Below are 15635 nucleotides of genomic sequence, written 5' to 3' on the forward strand. Positions count from 1 at the left end.
AAAAAAAAAAAGATCTTCTCTTGTTGTGTTCCGCCGTGGAAATGCGTAATGTGTACAATGTGCTCCCCTCATTTTTATAATCAGGGTATCAAATAACCTAGTGTTGACAAAGATGTTACGATATTGGATCCCGCATCCCATTGTTTCGGCTCGCACCTTAGGCAGATTGAATTGTATGATTTTTTTTCCTCCCGTCCGTGAAGCAGGTTCTCGAGCTGGAATTGTTGCTGAAGCATGCAATGGTCCTGGAAAAATTCACGGTGTACTGCAAATGGCTTCCTTCAGAACGGAGAACTGAGGAGATTATCCAGGAAATGTCACTAGAGATCCACTGAGGATCAAAAAGTTTCAAAATCGTCATTCGACCCTCCAGAGTTAGAATTCACCAAAAGCCTGGGGATGATCAGTAAGTTGCTGTCTTAAAAGTGCACATGTTCTTGTTGTTCCAGGAAGCTGTCATGATATGATTTCGAGAACAGAGTAATTTTTAGTCATGATATCAAACTCTGTAACAGAATGATTAAAGTGCAACTACACCGACAGCTTTGTATTCATTGTCCTGCCCATACCGAATGATCCTAATTTTGTTTTTCAAGCTCGAATGTTTTTGCCATTAGACAAAAGGCTCGAATGCAAGACATGAAGAACTGCTCTGTTCAAAGCTTGGATCATTTCGACTTGATTAATCTAAACCTACTACTAAAGTATCGTGGAAGGACTAGAACTTGACCCTAGACGTGTGTTCTAAACGTACAATATTGTAAAGGCTATTTTATTTGCATTTCCTGTTGGACATTACAAGGTTAATTCAATGAGAGATGAATTTGAGAATCTAGAAAAGCAAGATGGGTTCTTTGGTTGGGGGAAGATGTCCTTTTCGACAATTAAATATTTCGTTTATCAAGCATCTATTAGTGAGCGTCCCTTTTTAGTACATGCTAATCTGGGTTAATGATGTCTTAATTTGAGTCAGCTGTCATGCTTACGCGAATGACCTGGAAGACAATTCAATCTTAAGTTGACAGTCTTCACTACAAGGCAATACTCTTACAATGTGTTCTGGTACCCTTTGTAGAACTGCAAGCTGTTGGCCCACGAAGTTAGACTATCTCACTTGCTTGACCTGTTCAGTATGGTTTCTGGCTTTGGACTTAGGTTGAATCTACATTGTCGCCCTATGTTTAAGCTTTAACTTAAGCGTCTCTTTGCGCAATGGTTTGCCTTTCATCTGCTGGTAGTGTTGGTTGTTTAAGATTGGCTTGTGCTTCTTTGATTAAATGTTGGAGGATCAATGAATCTTGTACCGATGAGCAGTTGCCCTAAAGCGTGGCGAATCACGGTATGTGTCTAGTATACTTGCTCGATTCATGAGCAACGTCCAATAAACAGCAGGCTGCCCTGAAGTAGTGAATGAGTTGCTATAGCTCATGGACATTTATTTATATAAGCTTTGAATTGAGGAAGTGACGCATTTGGTTTATCATTCTCAAGGGATTTTGACCTCCAAAGCCTCTTAGAAAGCCCATTGAGAAAATATTGAATTATTTGACAATCATTTTAAATGAGCTTTCGGCTAAATGCTGGTTTTGAGAAAACCGATAGCTTAATACTAGTAATTGGACTTTCAATATATGGCCAAATGCTTAAACTAATTTTTTCCTTCCAAAACATCCTCACAAAATTTTCAAATTTCCAATTGCCCTTGGTTAAATTTTCTTTTACTAAAAAAATGAGACAACCCTTTGGCGGACTGTGGAAGGGCTACAGCCGCTAACACCAAATCTAGGGCTGGTGGCCATCGATTGCGCAACCCTCGCAAGACCTAGGTGAGGGCCGCCTAAGGCCGCGAGATCTAGGCGGTGATTGTGTGGGTCAACTGACCTCCATGGCCCTCGACTGGGTCGCACAACCCTCGCTGAAACCGATGGCCACTAGGCTCACCGACGGCCATAACCCTTCGCCAGTCCGACGAAGGTTTTGGTTCATTTTTCAATATATATTACTAAAGCTCATTGCAAAAGTTTTTTGACCAAACACACTTCAACTGAAAATCCATTTGCAAATAAGTTTAACCAAACACAATATGCATTTCCTCAAATAACTTTTAACTTTCAATATTTGCATTACACCCAAAGCTCATTTGGAAAACCAAACCAAACCAAATGCACACTTTGAAAAGATGAGAGCAGTTCATTCCTATACAGAGTATGAACAACAACAAAAAGAAGGGAGAATTTTCTTCTCTGTACCTTTGACATCAGTTGTATGAGGGCAATTTGATCTACTGAAGGGCTTCCGACATCATGAAATGATGCAAAAGTCGTTTCATCGTATAGATCCGACGCAATGGAGCAATCTTTGTAAATTTCGTCATGTTGTGTAAACAGAAAGATCATCATCTGCACGGTATCTTCGCAAGGGGTTTTAACCATTTAGGGTACACAGAAGCCCAGCAAAAGCAGACAGATTACTATTCAGTTCATGTTCCCCCGAACAGTTGCCATCACACGGTCAGATCTCGTTCGAGGGGCACGTTCTTTCATTCTCATTGAAGGTATGTCCGTGAATCGCCCCCGCTGATATCACAAGACACCCAAATACAAACCTCTATGGTTCCGTGACCGCTCCATTCAACACAAGAGGATCATGTCCTGCACGTGTGAGTGAGTCGGAGAATTGATGTGAAAATGGGGCCAATTCCATAAATAAAAAGTATGAACTTTAGGTGTTGTCCCACATCTGACATGAACTTTATTTTATCTATAAAAAAAGTACGAACTTTAAGTGTTGTCCCAAATCTAATCCAAACTTTATTTTGTCCATAAAAAAAAGCACAAACTTTAGGTGTTGTCCCAAATCTGGCTCGAACTTTATTTGAGATAGAATAAAGTAAGTCTATTACAAATAAGCTTCATATCTCTATTTAATTACAAGATATACACGCTTTTAATATCTTACTTTAAGGCAATGTAATCTTCTACTTCCAACCCACAGCTTCTAACATTGCAAAGAGCTTGCCAATTGATGTGCCTTGTCCCTTAGAACTGAAGCTGCTGAAATATTTTTCTCATGAGAATCATATGTAAAGTTCACCTCATTGAAGGGCAAATTTAAATTTAACACTTCCTCCAAACACTTGAATGCAGTATCGTTTTGCTGTGTTGGATATTATTGTTAACGTGGAAATGCCACCTTGGATGACTGTGGAATGAGGGTTAACGGAGGGTTAAATTTGGGACACAAGTGAAAGTTTGTGTTTTTTTTTATACAAATAAAGTTTTGACCAAATTTGAGATAACACCTAAAGTTCGTGCTTTTTTGTAGACAAAATAAAGTTCAGGCCAGATTTAGAACAACATCTAAAGTTCGTGATTTTGTATGGAATTGGCCCTGTGAAAATGAGACTTGGACTCTCTAGTTAATATATTTTTAGCTTAAGTTTATAAATGAAAATAGGACCAACTAGATATGTTAACGGGCCTATACTTGAACTCTCTCTCGGCGATCTCAGATTTATGCTGTATGCTCCAAATAAGACAATCTGATTTTCATTGCAATTTAGCCGTGAGCTTAAAAGATCCCGAAATACCCGCGTCGTGGAAAAGTTGGAAGATGGTAGAACCAAGGGTCCAAGTGTGATGCAGGTGACATCACATGATTAAACAAACATTGCAGAATAGGGGCTGGAGTATCTGTTGGAGAATGTTGGGAATGACCCGCAGAGGATGTCCAAAGGACAAGTTAACGCTTGCTGGCTCTGGAGAGTCAGGTGACCATTCCGTTACCTTACATTCCACCAAACCCCCAAAAACATCTAACCACCCCCCACTGTTCATGCAGTCAGCATCCTTTCATATTCTCTTTTCAAATTAGGAGTGAGTTTGTCTGTCAAAAAAAAAAACAAAAAATAAAATAAAATTAAGAGTGAGTTTATTTGGGAAAAAAGTGTTTTCTCAAAATTAGTTTCTGAATTTTCACCCATTTTGTCCGTCAAAAATAATTAATTAATCGAAAACCCTTTGTAGTTAAGGAAAATATTCTTGCACAAAATTAAAAATTGAATTTCTAAATATAAGAAGGTGAAAACATTTTCCGGGATTGCTCATCTTTGAATTTTTTATAATAAATTTTTAATTTTATTTTAAAATCCAATTTTTAAATAAATTTAAAAAAAATTACTTCTAAAACTTTCTTTTTTTTTTTACTAAGATAAAGTCATGAGATTTAAATCATTTTTCAAATGAGATCCAAACACCAAAAACATTGCCAATCACATATCACTAAATAAGAAAAGACTAACTATTTTTCTTGACAAATGGTATTTTATGAAGTATTTTCCTTTTTCATGAAGTTAATAAACGCACCCTAAATCTAATTATCTTGATCGATTGATCATAGAGAATGTCGATGTTCTCTCCACCAATAGCTACGTCGCACCATTGCTGACTCTTGGCAAGACCAATGACACATTGTCGCTACTGATCGATACCTTGTACACATATAACCATCGTCCATTTGATAATGTCTTACGGTTTCATTCCACTTTGTATAATGTTTTCGCGATGGACCACCTCCATCGCCGTGTCGACCGCCTATTGGTCAACTTTTGCAAATTTTCGAGCGAGGATCGATGTAACCCCTCTCTCAATTCCACGCCGCAAATTCCATGCGACTAGTACTCTAGTGCGAGTACGAAAGGCAGCACAATGTGACAAGATTGTGTGAAATGCACGGTTAGGAGAGAGTTTGGGAACACCGAACACTAGTCTATTTTCACTTGATTTTCTAGTGACAAGTTGATTTGATTTTGATTTAATGTTGATATTTTCATTTTTTTTTTCTGCACAAACGGGGATTTTTTGTATCAAAAATTCAAGTTGCTAATGTTGTGAATAATTTGATGGTTCAAGAGATTTTTTTTTTCATTTGGACTAATATTAAAATATTCAAATATTAAATTGCACATTCATTTTGATTGTAGTCTCCCATAATACTTAACTAAGACATAATCTAATTTATGTGTAATGGGTATATTAAATTATTTATATGTTTTCCACACCTTTATCTAATAATTTAAATTTTTCTAATGATTACAACTTCTTTTTTTGCTGTGTTATATACCGAAAAATGTTACATCTAATGAATTGGTCCTAATTCAAATTTGTTTTCCCACTAAAATGTTTTCTTAAGGCACGGAACTACCATATTGAATCACATGGAATTGATCTGAGGTCAGTTTACGACATCAGATTTGAAATTGCCATTATGGGCACAACTAAATATTGCGACATAAATGTGCTCAAATCGAATTGAAACTTGTTGGGTCAATACCTTGTTGGGTCAATGAACCTCGGAACGTAACAAAATAGAGAACACCTTGTGTGTAAATCAAACCAAACGACATGACAAGATGGCATGCAACTCATGCTCTATTTGCTGACAAGTGATTGATGAGCATTTCTCGATCGCTCGTCCCGACAACAGGAGGCAAATTTTGAAAATATCTCGTACACTCCTATCAAATTATTTTGCACAAGCTGGTGAGCAACTTGATTTCCAGCTTGCAAATATCAACATCAAGTCAAAATCGATACAACTTGGTCCTAAAATTCATGTGAAAAGCGACGAGGGCTTGGGTGCCCCCGACCCTCTCCTAACCGTGTATTTCGCGACAGAGTCCATGTCTCTTGTCACATTCACTTGGATTTTTTTTCCTCCAATCATTCAATTATTTGAACAAGATGTCTTGCCTTTGGCGTTCGAGTTACAGCAGAAGCTGCATGGAATTTGCGGTGTGGAATTGAGAGAAGGGTTACATCGATCCTCGTGCTTTTGAATTAGAAATAGAAAAAAAAATGAAGAATAGGGATGGACTTTATTTTTTTTATTTATTGAATTTTTTGGGGAATTTGAGCCATGTTCTTTTGTAATTTTTTAATAATGATGGCCGATATTATTTTTGGTGGGGCAGGGACTGGAAATTGCATGCTTTTTTTCCCTCACCTTCTCCGCTATCAAACTTAAATCAAAGTCAATTCATGGAGCATGGAGACAGCCTCCATCGCTTAAAGACTGAACCACGTTTTTCTCTTTTTCTTTTTGGTCAGTAAAGATTGACCCACGTTAAAGAAATGTAAAAATCTCACTAAAATTCCTAAATTTTTATTGTGCGAGATATCGATAGTTAAACTTCTTTTTCATCTCGTCATTTTTCTCAAACTCAAACTAGTGACTCAAAAATGCCTTGAATCAGTAGTTTAATAGGCATTGAAGATTTGATGTGACAGTATGTGTGGACACTGCCGGGTAAAATTTTAAACGGCCATTGTCTATGGATTGTAATGCTAGGTCACTAATATACGTTTGGCTTATTGGCTAGATAAATTATTCAGATATTGATCTCTTAAAGTTGATTTTTTTTTCTTTTGGTGGAATTTATCCTTATAAATCAATTTTTTCTCCCTTATTGTTGGACATCAATACTTTCAAGTTTCCAATAGTTTCCCTATTATGCCTCGTTATAGAGGTCGATGAGCTTGGACTTGACGTAAAATGACTTTGACTCCATGTAAAGGTTGATTCCTTCACAAGGGAATAGAAATTTAGTCAAACTGCTAATTTACAGAAATAAATCTTTCACAACAGGCTATATATATTCCGAAAACTACCCTACATGGCCAAAGTAACTGCCAAAAATCATCTCAAATTTTACTGGATTTTATCAAGTTATTAGGCATGGCAATTCCCATAATCCAATTAAAGTTTTGTCTTCTTAAATCTCATATAAATTGCACTATCAAATTCAAACATGACTACCTCTTTCATATGAACAAACCGACTACACAAAAAGCAAGAAAAACAATAAGACAAAGTTATCAACATGCGAAAGCTACCCATAAAGTATATTCCAAGAATTTCACAAGAAACATCACCATTGTAAATTTTTGTCACCATCTCACCAGACTCAACCTAGGCACTCCGCCGTCCATTTAGGGCTTTTAAAATTTCCACCGAATCATCATATTCACGTCCTCATTAAACATTGAAAAGAAGCAATTTGCAAAGTAAAAACATTCAAAATCAATCGAAATTGTACGGCTCATGTCAATTCTATCATGTCTCAATAAAACCTTCTTTTTTCTATTTTCCACTGAACATAATAATAATGATCATGTTTCGCTATCAAAAAATAATGTTCTCATGTCATGTCTAGAATGCATCATTCTTAGCTATATCTCCCACCTCCCTCCCTCTCTCTCTCTCTCTCTCTCTCTCCTCCTAAATCCTATTTAAACCATCCCCACTTCTCTTCCCTCCCAAATCACTTCCCTAGGAAGGAACCAATTCACTCCAATTACTTCCTCCAATCTCTGCATTCTCTCACTGTCTCTCTTCTATCTTACCAACTTTTCTGCACCATCCGGTGCTCCCAAGAACTCGCCAGCTAAGCAAGCTCGTTCGCAAATTCGTCTCCTTTTCCCGGAATTCCCTCTCTGCTCTGCTCTTTAAATCCTCCTCCAGCTCGGCCGAAGCCCCCGCACGAACCAGCGCCCGCCATGATCTCTTCAGTGAGGCACGCCGTTTCGCCCTTCCCGTCCTCCGGTTTCTTGACCCAGAGGCGCTCCCTCGCCAAGCCTCGATTTTGGCCCCTACCCATCATCAGAAATGAGCAGCTGAACCTGAACCACTCGGTCTCTCCCCAGAAACCCATCTACATCTCCTCGGTAGAGACGTTCTCCCCGCTGCCGGCGGCGAAAATCCAGAAGCGCGAGGTCGTGTGCAATGCCTACGAGGCTGCCGATAGGCCGCTCAAGATCAACATCGAGCTCCCCGACGAGCAGGCGGCCGAGGCCGCTCAGCGGATCAAGATTGGCTTGTACTTCGCGACTTGGTGGGCTCTGAACGTGGTGTTCAATATATACAACAAGAAGGTGTTGAATGCGTTCCCTTATCCGTGGCTCACGTCCACACTCTCGCTCGCGGCTGGTTCTTTGATGATGATGATTTCTTGGGCCACTAGAGTCGCCGAGACCCCAAAAGTCGATCTTGAGTTTTGGAAGATGCTATTGCCGGTTAGTTTGTTATCTTTCATCTTTTCATCTTTCTTTCTTTTTGAAATTTGGGTTGTGTTTGTTTGAAGATTTTCACTTATACTCCAGCTTTTCAAGTTCTGAAAATGTTGGCTTTCAACCTCCCCCAGTTTCATGCAAATAAATTTCTGGCTACTCTGTTTTGAAAGGATGAATCTTTCATGAAATCCTTGCGCGGGCAAAACCAGTTTTCAGTTTTTGATTAATTATGATCTCCTTAAAAGAAAATGCAAATGAAGGTTGCAAATGAAGTTTAAAGTTTGATATCTGAATTATGGTTTCTCTTATGTAGGTGGCTGTGGCTCACACAATTGGGCATGTAGCAGCAACCGTGAGCATGTCAAAAGTTGCAGTGTCCTTCACTCACATCATCAAGAGTGGAGAGCCTGCTTTCAGTGTCTTGGTCTCAAGGTTCTTGTTGGGGGATACATTCCCCCTATCAGTATATTTGTCTCTGTTGCCAATCATTGGAGGATGTTCTCTTGCTGCCTTGACTGAGCTCAATTTCAACATGATTGGTAAGCAAAAATAACCTCAGCTTTTACACTCACACTGTGCCAATATATACAACATGTTGAAGATTTATGTGAGAAAAAAGTGATATTTCAGCTTTTTCGTTGATTGATTATAATCTGAGTTTTAAATGTCTGTTTCTGTATCTTCTAGGATTCATGGGAGCTATCATCTCCAACTTGGCATTTGTGTTTCGGAACATCTTCTCGAAGAAAGGCATGAAGGGGAAGTCGGTTAGCGGGATGAACTATTATGCCTGTCTTTCTATGTTGTCCCTTTTGATCCTCACGCCTTTTGCAATTGCCGTGGAGGGCCCTCAGATGTGGGCTGCCGGTTGGCAAAATGCTGTCTCTCATATTGGACCCAATTTTGTCTAGTAAGCACAAAATCTCCAATATCTGTTTTTGATGGATCATATTGATTGATGTTAGCCGTGTTTGGATCTTTTGTTTGTCGAAACATTTGGTATGATGAGAACAAAATTGGTGAACAGGAGTTTCTGGTCAGGTTACGTTTCTTCAATGTTGGGTTTTTTCTTTTCCCTGGTAAATAGGGCAAATCTAGAGTAAACGGTCAATGTTTTATCCCCAAAATGCAGATAGAGTTTGTAGGTTTTGGCGATTCTCTGTTTAATGGCTTGTTATTTCATTTTCTTTGAAGGGGTTATCAATTATGCTAGGAGTCTAAAAGAATGATAAAATTTATGATTCTCGATTTCTTTGTTTCTCTGTTCCCCATGACAAGTTTAGAACAAAAATCCGTTTGGTAACGCAATTTGATTTTTCTATTTCTCAAACAAATTTCTATTCCAGAAATTGATTTGGATGAGAAATCAAAAACTAAGAATTTTAGCTTCTCAATTTCTGAAATAGAAATAGAAATTATTTCCTTTTCTCCATCCTTCTTCGTTCACACGTCGACTCATTCTCCTGACTTTTTACCCTTGCTTTTCTTCCTTCTCCTCACTTCAACCAAAAACGCTAGCGCTGTCAACTTCGAAGCTATCCATCCTCGTTGTCGACTCCGACGCTGTCGCCGTCCTCTTGTTGGCCAGATCGTCGCTCATCTCGCCGTTGCCGTCCTCAGACGGTCCAATTTGCTTTGGTCTCTATCCGCGTCCCCTTTCCGCTCTCGATTCCACAACTCCAGTCGTCGTCGCCGTCCTCTTGCTGGTCGAATTGTCGCTCATTTCGCCGTCGCCATCCTCAGACCGTCCAATTTGCTCCAGTTGTCCCGTCGGACCCGCCTCCTCCGTCCACATCCCCTTTCCGCTCTTGATTCCGCAACTCCAGTCGCCGTCACCCATCTCCATCGTTATTCAATCGGCTCATGTTCGTGTTCGTTCGTGGCCTTCTCTGGAACTTGCCCCCGCAATTCCTCACGAGATTCGATCGATCCTTCCCTTCTCGCCTTTGTGCTGGTACATGGAACTGCAAACATGGATTTTGACTGTGCTGGTCTATTTCTCAGTGGGGGTGGGGGACAGAGTGAGAATTTTTACAACCGAAAAGAGAAAGGAACGATGAGAAGCAGGAACTGCGAGATCGTAAATTCATCATTTTGGGATCAGCTTTTTTATCCTTTTCGTGCGTTTTGAGGTGGTAAATAAGGACTGGCAGGTGTGAAATAGAATCCGAGTGATTAGGACTAGGAGACTATTATAAATTTCAGTATTCATTTGCAGAACACAAGATAGAACTTTTTGGGTTTTGATGGTAAATGCTCTGTATATGTTTTTATGGTGGACATCATTGCTGTATTGCCATATGGCTGCTCACCAATTGAACAGAAAAAAACAGTTCGTTTACAATTTCACTGTTGTAGTTGAGCAATTTTTGTCAGTTTGTTGTCAAAACTCTGATTGTATCATGATGCCAATGTCAATCAATGTGGATCAAATTTTGAGTTGCTGGAAATAGTGAGTTCTGGATTAGATTTCAAGCTTCTGTTTGCCAGTGCTGAATGCATCTTTCGGTCTTGCTGCTAAGATGGTTCTAGCTAAGATAGTGTTAGTTGAATATTCAATGTCAAGAATTTAAAGTCTAGCAAGCTGAAGGAATTGTCTTCGGGGTTAGTAGTTCAGTGGAAAAGATGCAATTGAATAACTTTGTAGCTTCCCAAATTGGTATCTTATTATATGCTCATGCCAGGTCAATTCATAAAGTAATTGACGTATGAGAGAAATGTTTACTAGTTGAGGCTCTGATTAACAGTTTTTTGTAACTTTTGTTGGATTGGTCTTTTTATCTTTTTACGCATTTATAATTTCCCTTTTTGTTGTAGTTTGCTTTCATTGGATGCTCAATGTTTTTTTCTTCTTTTCCTTTCAAGAGATCAAGAAAAAGCAGATTTTGATTTTGTAGGATTGCAAGTTTCTAATTTCCTCTCCTTGAAGAACTGCTTATGCTTCTGTAGAATGGTCATGTGAAATGCTCAGTTCTGCTCTTCTGCATCTCCACTTTTGCAATATTTAGTTGTTGATATGGATGAATGAAGCTTCGAGCTTTCCTCTTTTGTAGGATGGATGCAAGATTAGTGTTGGTGATTGTGCCATGTTTAAACCATTGCCAATAAAATGGCAAGAGACCATAATATGCCGAAAATTCCATGAAATTGTATTTTTAACTTTTGTAATGTATTAGTATTATTTCAACTATTATATTGTATTTAAGGATTTCCTATGTTGTTATTTAATCAATTTATATTCCTAAAAATAGAAATTTTATTCTGTTTTCAAACGGATTTTACATTTTAAAAATAAAAATTTTGAATCGTTATCAAATGGATTTCTTTGCTCAGAAACTTGTCTGGAGAATAGAAATTGAGAAATCAATTTTTGACCAGAAATCAATTTCTGTTTCATAAATTTTATCATGCGCACCCAAAAAAATGCAGTAGTTTATGCTTAATAGTTGATGGAAGAAAATATACTTTGAAATATCTACATGTTGATAGATTGTCTGATTTTTTATTTTTTTTTTAAAAAATACAAAATCTTCATTTATTCATGGTCTAGTTGGTTTAAACGGGATTGTACTGAAGTTATTGTAGCCATTATTCTGTTTTAATTGGTCTTTGCTAGTGTGGAAGGAGTTTCTTGTGTTGTGACAGAATGTGTGGGACCTTGTCCTCGTCTATATTTTGAAGTCTATTGTTTGGTGATGTCAAAGTTGGTGTGTGCTTCCTCTTAGTTTGGTCAACCCCGAATATCTTACAAAACAACAATTAGAAATGTCCCTTTCACGTATATTTGAAGTTAAAGCCAATTACTTTCATTAATTATGTCCCACTAACGAAAAATTTATGTGGCTCTGAATTGTCTCAGGTGGGTCGTGGCCCAAAGCGTCTTCTACCACTTGTATAACCAAGTTTCATATATGTCCCTCGATCAGATCTCTCCCTTGACCTTTAGCATTGGTAACACAATGAAGCGGATTTCGGTGATCATTTCGTCCATCATTATCTTCCATACGCCTGTCCAGCCTATCAATGCCCTTGGAGCTGCCATTGCGATACTGGGGACATTCCTCTACTCTCAGGTACATTCTCTCTCCCCAGTCATAAATCAATATCTATACTGGCTGATCTTATCATGTGACATTGATGATACTCTTTTATACTATGTGGAGAAAAGATTGGGCGTTTGTGTGCATTGTTGCTCTGTCTTTTGCAACTTGGATACATGCCGACAAAATATATTCATTCTTCGCTGTGTCCTTTCAATCTACTTGAGGGCCACAAATGCTTGGTCTGAAAGCAGAATATGATTTAGACTTACTACTTTCTCAAGGAGGACCACATTTTTTCTTTGGCTTTTTCTTCAGTGTTCCTTTTCGGAGGGTAAAATCTTGAGCATAGTAGACTTGGTTTCAGTATCTTTAAGCATGAAAAAGCATGTTCATCTTTCATCTAAATGTTTAACTTGGACTTTTAAGTTGGTTGAATAAAAATTTGTTTATGTCGGTAGACACTAATTCTGCAGCTTGCTTTATCGACGTGCATTTTAACAATTCTTGGTCTTTTCTGAGTGAATAGTCTTAATGTGCAATGTGTGGAACGATCAAAGCACTTTAAGTTGTTCATATGGCTAATGATATATCTTCTCCATCTATGAGCAGGCCAAGCAATGAAGGGGTGCAGATACGTTGCAGTTCCCACTCAGTAAAGTCCGAAAAAACTACTGTGAGCAGACATGGGACCAAACTAGTAGAAGAATTAGCGGCTACTGATGGATTGACTATCATTGGAGAGCTAATGACTTGTGCCACTCCGATCAACGAAGCATACCCTCCTAACGCGTCGAAATATCATCCATGATCTTGTCTTAGTAGATAATTAGCCAGAGAAAATAGTTTCCGTTTCTGTATGTCTCTAAGAGCTGTAGAGTTATGAGTGAAATAAAGAGTACGCGGATGTCGATTCCCAGTATGAAATGAGCATGATCGATTTATGTCCTCAACTTCATGATCTCTCAATCATCTTTGGTGCATTCTTCTGTTCAAGATACTACCTTTTCTTCTTCCTTGTTCCAAAGGCTAAATGGTTGTTCGTGGGGAGGATTTGGAAATCCTCACGTGGATTTCTAGAGATGAGTCTCAATTTGGGATGGGCTTGTCTCTAGTATCAAATTCCATTGTGCCATCTTGGGCCCAAAGGGCTTTGAATGCTTTTCATCATGGGCATATGTATTACTTTCTTGATCATTTATAGATTCTAGTTGGGCAGCAAGAAATCCATCAGAACTAGGGATGATTAATGGGTTTGGATCATGGGATCATGGTATGGATGAAAGAGTGTCGTCTTGCTGGTTCGAATCTTATTGATCTTTTGATTGAAACAAGGGAAATGGGTAAATGCTTCAAGGGTTACAAGACATCGTTCTTATTAAGTGCAAGGAAAATGACAAATGATTTTTGAACTTTAACATAATATGCAATGTTATCTCTGAAATTTCTAATTTGTTCAATATAGCCCTTGAACTTAGCACAATGAGTAATGTTGTCCAAAACTTTTTAATTTGTTCAGTATGATCCATGAAATTTGAGAATTATATTGAATCCAAGAATATAATAATCCAATGACCAAGATTAAACATTTACCAGAAATTTAGATACCGCATTGAACAAATTAAAAGTTTATGAGGAATATTGCATATTAAGCGAAAGTTTAAATACCACATTAAACAAATTAAAAATTCATGGATGATATTATGTAATAAAGCAAAGTTCAATGACTATTTGTGTAGTTATCCCCACCTCCTTTTAGTTTCTTAGATGAAGTTTTCTTCAAAAAGTACCATCATTCGGCGCATCTAAATGATCCTCGATTGGAAGGGAACCAGAGGCGTCGGCCATCCTAGACTCTGCCCAAGCAAACACTAAACAGTCATCAAAAGTGGAATCCACGGACGGGTGATTATAAAGACAGATCTAAGAACAGAGCAACCCCAACAGAGCACATAGAGCAAATCAATGAGCAACAAGCAGATAGAGAGTCGGGTGGGGCACAACGAGCTGAAACCAGCACGATAGGACTCAGAACAGATGATGAATAGGAGGAAAGAGCAGATGAACCAAGCATATACCTGCGATCGGAACTCAATGGCGCCTGGAGTGGGGGCAATAGACGGCTTGCTGCACAAGAGCAAGCTGAAATCAGTAGCAGAACAGGGACCGGTGCAGAGCCTTCCTCGATGAACCCCTCGGGAAAGCACTATGAAGGACGAACTGAGGGAAGAACCGGTGGATCTGCAGCTGGGAGGCCAAGTGACGTTCTAAGACCTCCAACCCGAGCGGAGAGCGTCAGCGAGGAGGAACGATCGGAGAAAGGAACAGAGCACAGGCGTCTTCGACCGAGCGGTGAGCTGAAACAGGGGTTTGTTGGGTTGGCCACCAGAGGCAACGCCGGTCCACGGAGCAGAGAAGAAAGAGAGGAACCGAGATCTCGGCGCAAAGAAGGACCGAATCAGAGGGGTGCTGGACAGAAAACCCACGAAAATACCAGATCTGAAACCACGAAATTGAACCACCTCAGCAATGGATTCCACCACACGAAGGAGCTTGGAAGATTAATGTAGATGGGACGCACGAACCTGGTTTGTTGAGGAACTCCATAGCTTGTGTGTGCAGAGATTCGGAAGGGAGGTTGGTGGAAGGCGTGGTTAAGGAGATCAAAGCTTCTTCTCCCCTCATGGCCGAAACCCTAGCATTATGGGAAGCCATTGACTTTTTCTACCAAAAAAGACACGAAGCACTTATCTTTGAGTCACAGCTTGTCCAAGCCATGAACAGATCAGATCAGCTGAGTTGGGAAATCCAGCCTATTATCAGTAAATGCAAGGAAAAACTGCGAGCATTCACAAATTTTCATATAGCCCATTGTTTTAGAGAGGCTAATATAATTGCAGATTGGATTGCTAAAGCTCATAAGAAAAAACACTTACCTTTGAATTGGGTCTTATCCTCTCCCCGAACTTTGCTAGACTTATTATGTAATGATGCCCATTTATCGGGCCTCTCATCTTTGCATACTTAATGAAATTTGCATATTTCTAACCAAAAAAAAAAAATGATCCTCGATTCAAAAGAGCATATAATGATCTTCACTTCCTCATCTATTATAACAATTTAAAATCCCAAAAGATTAAGATAAATATGCTAGAAGAGGCTAAATTTTGCAATAGTTAACGTTGAGTGGTCCACTAACAACGGTGGATACCACGAATGGGGTGGGCTGCAAAAAACCCCTCTTTTTATCAATGTTCCCAGTCAAATTTATTAGTGAGGAAGGAGCAAATAATATATTTAGTAAGCTTATTACACTCGATATTTTTAATCTTTGAGTTAGAAAAGTTGTAATAATACATGCCGATAACACCGGCACTTAGGCTCTCCCTCATGATTGGACAAAAATTTATAGTAATTCGGAGCGTGGTTAGCCCAATGTTTCTGGCTCTTGTTCGTCTTCCATAAGAACACGAGTTCAAATCCTGAACACAGGCCTCCTCTTTACTTAGCTCTTGTCGATGCACTG

At 38.9% G+C, this 15635-nt stretch overlaps 1 protein-coding gene and 1 long non-coding RNA gene across 2 annotated transcripts; one reads left to right on the forward strand and one right to left on the reverse strand.

The window, feature by feature from the left end:
- Window positions 1-7323: 7323 nt before the first annotated feature.
- Window positions 7324-13081, forward strand: LOC104431214 (glucose-6-phosphate/phosphate translocator 2, chloroplastic-like). Its single transcript, XM_010043883.3, has 5 exons — window positions 7324-8072; window positions 8383-8608; window positions 8757-8979; window positions 11929-12142; window positions 12722-13081. Coding segments are annotated over exons 1-4 (966 nt in total). The 5' UTR covers window positions 7324-7556; the 3' UTR covers window positions 11930-12142; window positions 12722-13081.
- Window positions 13082-13721: 640 nt separating this feature from the next.
- LOC120294133 lies at window positions 13722-14830 on the reverse strand. Its single transcript, XR_005551620.1, has 3 exons — window positions 14695-14830; window positions 14188-14608; window positions 13722-13965 (listed from the first exon to the last, which is right to left on the reverse strand). It is a non-coding gene; the product is annotated as an uncharacterized LOC120294133 (long non-coding RNA).
- Between the last annotated feature and the right edge of the window lie 805 nt (window positions 14831-15635).

Source organism: Eucalyptus grandis, chromosome 5 (genome assembly GCF_016545825.1).
Source record: "Eucalyptus grandis isolate ANBG69807.140 chromosome 5, ASM1654582v1, whole genome shotgun sequence".
NCBI classification, from domain to species: Eukaryota; Viridiplantae; Streptophyta; class Magnoliopsida; order Myrtales; family Myrtaceae; genus Eucalyptus; species Eucalyptus grandis.